Source organism: Cyprinus carpio, chromosome A22 (genome assembly GCF_018340385.1).
Source record: "Cyprinus carpio isolate SPL01 chromosome A22, ASM1834038v1, whole genome shotgun sequence".
Classification (NCBI taxonomy): domain Eukaryota; kingdom Metazoa; phylum Chordata; class Actinopteri; order Cypriniformes; family Cyprinidae; genus Cyprinus; species Cyprinus carpio.
Window position 1 is genome coordinate 21,500,134 of NC_056593.1, and position 5,000 is coordinate 21,505,133.

The 5,000-nt window shown below is 40.1% G+C and overlaps 1 protein-coding gene across 1 annotated transcript in view; it reads right to left on the reverse strand.

Moving 5' to 3' along the window:
• The window catches only part of LOC109057368 (inactive tyrosine-protein kinase 7-like), a 34,594-nt gene that overhangs the window by 6,910 nt on the left and 22,684 nt on the right, over nucleotides 1-5,000 (reverse strand). Inside the window, exons 8-13 of the mRNA XM_042712236.1 lie at nucleotides 3,214-3,350; nucleotides 2,868-3,003; nucleotides 2,557-2,676; nucleotides 1,352-1,501; nucleotides 1,087-1,231; nucleotides 826-953 (exon numbers count right to left, since the gene is read on the reverse strand). Of these exons, the coding sequence (XP_042568170.1) occupies nucleotides 826-953; nucleotides 1,087-1,231; nucleotides 1,352-1,501; nucleotides 2,557-2,676; nucleotides 2,868-3,003; nucleotides 3,214-3,350 (816 nt within the window). The remainder of the gene's footprint in view (nucleotides 1-825; nucleotides 954-1,086; nucleotides 1,232-1,351; nucleotides 1,502-2,556; nucleotides 2,677-2,867; nucleotides 3,004-3,213; nucleotides 3,351-5,000) is intronic.

The following is a 5,000-nucleotide window of genomic DNA, read 5'->3' on the forward strand; positions in this document are numbered from 1 at the left end:
TTATTTTAAAGCAGTTAACCAAAAACATATTTTAAAACCCCACTGACTTTAGAGTCAAAAAGTTGGTCATGTGGATTCATCACTGCTGGGTTTGAAAGTGACTTCTGTGTGAGCTGTGCTTCGTACATCACTACACTATTGACAATAGACAGATTAGCCTTGTTTGTCTACAACAGTATTGCTAATGTGACCTTTATATTGCTGTGCGTGTCAGCTTGGATGGTTGAAATGCACAAATTCCAAGTATGGGACACCATACTTAACCACACATCACTTTCACTTCACTTTATGTCTTTTGCAGCTGTTTGATGTCTTCACAGTTAGATTTGCTGTATTGCAGAAAAACAGTTTGGAATATCAAAGGTTTTCCAAGTTTGAACTTTAGCTTTTTTTATATTTGCATACTTATGTGCTGCAGAAGTTCCAAAAAGTAAATTTTTGACTAAATTACCCGCCAGTAAAGTCACAGCAGCTATGGGTTCTCTGTTAATAGTCAATGCCTCTGCTGTAACTTTACCTGCGGATGTTGCTGTGGACAGTGTTACTTCAGAAAAACGAGTGACATCTCTTTTTAATGTTATACTTCGTAATATGGCCGTTGTTTTATTTTTGTACTACTTTTTTTTTTTTTTTTGCTCATCCAATATTTTGAGGACACACTGCCTCCTTTGCCTCCTCTGAGGAAACACCCCTGGATGAGACCCTCCTTAATCAGTGGACCAAATATTACAACAATCCAGCTTTAGGGGCTGCAAAACAACACTTATCCAGAAAAGAAAACCAACGGATTTGGTGCTTGAAAAATGAGGAGGGTGTCAAACTCACCAACAACATAGAGCTCTGCTGAAGTGTGAGCAATGTTACAGCTGTTTCCTGCAATGCAGGTGTAGCTTCCTGTGTCCTCCATGCTGACGTCATGAATGACCAGAGAGCCGTTGGCCATCTTCTGGAATCTGAATTACAAATAAACCAAAAGATCTGGCATTGCACAACTTAAGAGTTCTTCTTTCAAATCTCCCAATGAACCCACTTCAGTCAGGACTCCAGAAAGCTGAAATTGTGATGCATGTGATTATTTGGTTTTACCTGCTCTTGTCTGCCTCCAGAAATTTGTCTTTTTTCTTCCATTGGATAAAGGGAGGAGGGTCTCCAGTGGCCTGACAGTGAAGGACTGCGGTGTGTCCCTGATATACTGTCGTATTCTCTGGTTTGAGCTTAAACACCACATAAACTAAAGAATGGGTGTAGAAAGAAAAAAATACAGAGACAGAAATGTCAAGGTCCAACACTAATTCAGCTCTGTCTCTTGTCTTGTCCATATGGGTCAAGCAAAGCCATTTCTCCCCAGTACCTGCGACGGTGAGCTGGACGACGGCTCTGATCTCTCCCTGCTGACTGTTGGAGGCGAGGCAGGTGTAGTTCCCGGCGTCCGCCCGCGTCACTGTGCTGAAGTGTAGTGTGCCGCCCTTCTGCTCCACCCACACAGGGACATCGCTGCCATCTGCACGCATTCCAAGAGACAGACACACATTCACCAAATCAAAACCCAGGACTGTCATGAACTTCATCCTGCAGCTGATGTTCTCATTTTCAACGACACACAATGCAAAGATTTCTTCACTGCACAAACATAGACAACTAACTCAACAATACTCCCCTTGTGATTTTAAACTTTTACATGTCTTGAAAAAAGCTTAAATGCTAATTGGGTCTATAGAAGTTGTTGGGAACATTTAAGTTGCGAAGAAACGGAAGCATACATTGGTCATTTTCACCAAAAGGTCCAGTTATGACATTCTGATTAAACGTTATGAAGTCAAAAAATAAAGTAAAAAAAAAACCTGAAATGCATACAAGGATGAATTGCTCACAATATGATCTATAACATGCATTTAGAAAATAGGATGAATTTTGAGAGCATCAAGCTAATCACTAGTCTGGCTTCACAGCTGCTTTTCTCTAAGAACTGTAGATACCGATCAGGAAGTTTTTTTAAATAAAAATTGATAAGCTTAGGGATAGTGATGTGTAGTCATGTGACCATGTTGTAGATTTTCACTTCTGGCGATTATATTTAGGTTACAAAATTCATAAAGTTTTGCTCATTTGTGAAGAATATTTTCATCAACAAAACATTTAACACTACTAAAAGCCTTTTTATAAAGTATTTCATTAAAATGTTATTTATTTATTTTTTTAATTAAATCCAAACTATCAAATAGTTTCCAAGTTTTAACCACAGTTTGTATTACGTACTGCTCATGTTACAAAAAGTAAATTTTTGACAATATGGCTGATCTTGAAAGTTGGCTTTCAAGATCATTTAACTGAGTTATGAGTTTAATTATTCAGCATATCAAGCATTTGAAATGTTGTGATTTCTGACTGAAAAAATACAAAGTTTTAATAACGTTTGACAGGGACCGTCTCAAGTGTCATGTGACCGAAATTTGAGGAATAGCCAAAGAATGCTACAGGAGTTTGGAAACCACATTGAACACTCTTAACATCTTTTGGGCTAAAATTCCCAGAGGTAGTCAATTTTCTCAGCCAGACCTGTCCTGATCCAGCGGACGGTCGGGGTCTGTCGGCCCTTGGCTGAACACTGCAGATGTCCTTCCTTGTTGAGCTCCAGGCACTGGTAGGCCTGCGGCGTCGGTGTGAACTTCAGACGCTCTGAAACAGATACAGCAACAGCAAATGCTTGGTGAGAAGTGCACTGCAACACACAGCCTCGAGTGGCTTTTAAATATAGGCATTATATCAGCCACCTTGACATCCAGACAATGGCCTCAGCCACTGAAAAACCCACTATGAAGCAGCAGTTAAATTTAGAAATAAAACAGCACACAACAAATGTTCCTCACCAAGCACATATACCCGCGCCTGGGCATTAAGTTTTCCCGCCTCTGTTTTGCTCTCACAGCTGTACAGGTGGCCGTCGTACACCTCCACGTTATTTATACGCAGCGTTCCATTAGGGAAGAGCTTGAAGCGAACATCCTTTATGAAAAAGAGAGAGCGTGTGACAACATGATTACTACATTAATGTTTACTTCAGGATCTACTGTGCAGCAGAGGATCATCTTTCCCCAGTAGAAAAATCACCACATCTTCATTTTCAGAGACATCAAAAGGTTCCTCTCGCCTCAGGATGCAGTAAGAGATTGTGTTGCGAATATGATATCAGCATGACATCACTGTTCCACTCACCTCTGCACTGATTGGCTGCATGTTGCGGTACCATGTGACCTCGGGTTCAGGTGTGCCGCGTGTATGGCAGTGCAGGTATCCAGCGCGCCCCTCCTCCAGCTGACTGTCTGCAGGTTTCTGAATCCACTCTGGTTTGGCTGGACATGCGGAGCAGACATTTTAGAGTTTTAGAGCAGACATCTGGTGAAGGAATATTATAACATTTCATCTCTCTGATGGAAGTCAGTTCACTTAGCAACACCCAGCTCCTATTATTTATGCAGGTAAATCTAAGATAGACAGACAGATGGATAGATAATTAGACGAACAGACAGACAGACAGACAAACAGATAGACAGACAATTAGATAGACAAACAGACAGACAGACAGATAGATAGATAGATAGATAGATACACAGACAGATAGATAGACAGACAGACAGACAGACAATTAGATAGACAGACAGATAGATAGATAGATAGATAGATAGATAGATAGATAGATAGATAGATAGATAGACAGACAGACAATTAGACAGATAGACAGACAGACAATTAGATAGACAGGCAGACAGACAATTAGGCAGACAATTAGACAGACAGATAGACAGGCAGACAATTAGACAGACAGATAGATAGATAGACAGACAGACAGACAGACAGAAAGACAGACAGACATACAATTAGATAGACAGACAGACAGACAGACAGACAGATAGACAATTAGATAGATAGACAGATTATTAAACAGATAGACAGGTAGACAATTAGACAGACAGATAGATAGACAGAAAGACAGACAGACAGACAATTAGATAGACAGACAGACAATTAGCTAGACAGACAATTAGATAGACAGACAGACAGACAGACAGACAGATAGATAGACAGACAGACAATTAGACGCACGGACAGACAGACAGACAGACAATTAGACAGACAGACAGACAATTAGACAGACAGATAGATAGATAGATAGATAGATAGATAGATAGATAGATAGATAGATAGATAGATAGATAGACAGACAGACAGACAGACAATTAGGCAGACAATTAGACAGACAGATAGATAGACAGAAAGACAGACATACAATTAGATAGACAGACAGACAGATAGACAGACAGACAGATTATTAGACAGACAGATAGACAGGTAGACAATTAGACAGACAGATAGATAGACAGACAGACAGACAATTAGATAGACAGACAGACAGACAATTAGCTAGACAGACTATTAGATAGACAGGCAGGCAGGCAGGCAGGCAGACAGACAGACAGACAGATAGATAGATAGACAGACAGACAGACAATTAGACGGACGGACAGGAAGACAGACAATTAGACAGACAGACAGACAGACAGATGGATAGATAGATAGACAATTAGATAGACAGGCAGACAGACAGATAGATAGACAAACAGACAGACAGATAGATAGATACACAGACAGATAGATAGACAGACAGACAGACAATTAGATAGACAGACAGACAGACAGATAGATAGATAGATAGATAGATAGATAGACAGACAATTAGACAGATAGACAGACAGACAATTAGATAGACAGGCAGACAGACAATTAGACAGACAGATAGACAGGCAGACAATTAGACAGACAGATAGATAGACAGACAGACAGACAGACAGACAGACAGACAGACAGACAGACATACAATTAGATAGACAGACAGACAGACAGATAGACAATTAGATAGATAGACAGATTATTAAACAGATAGACAGGTAGACAATTAGACAGACAGACAGATAGACAGAAAGACAGACAGACAGACAATTAGA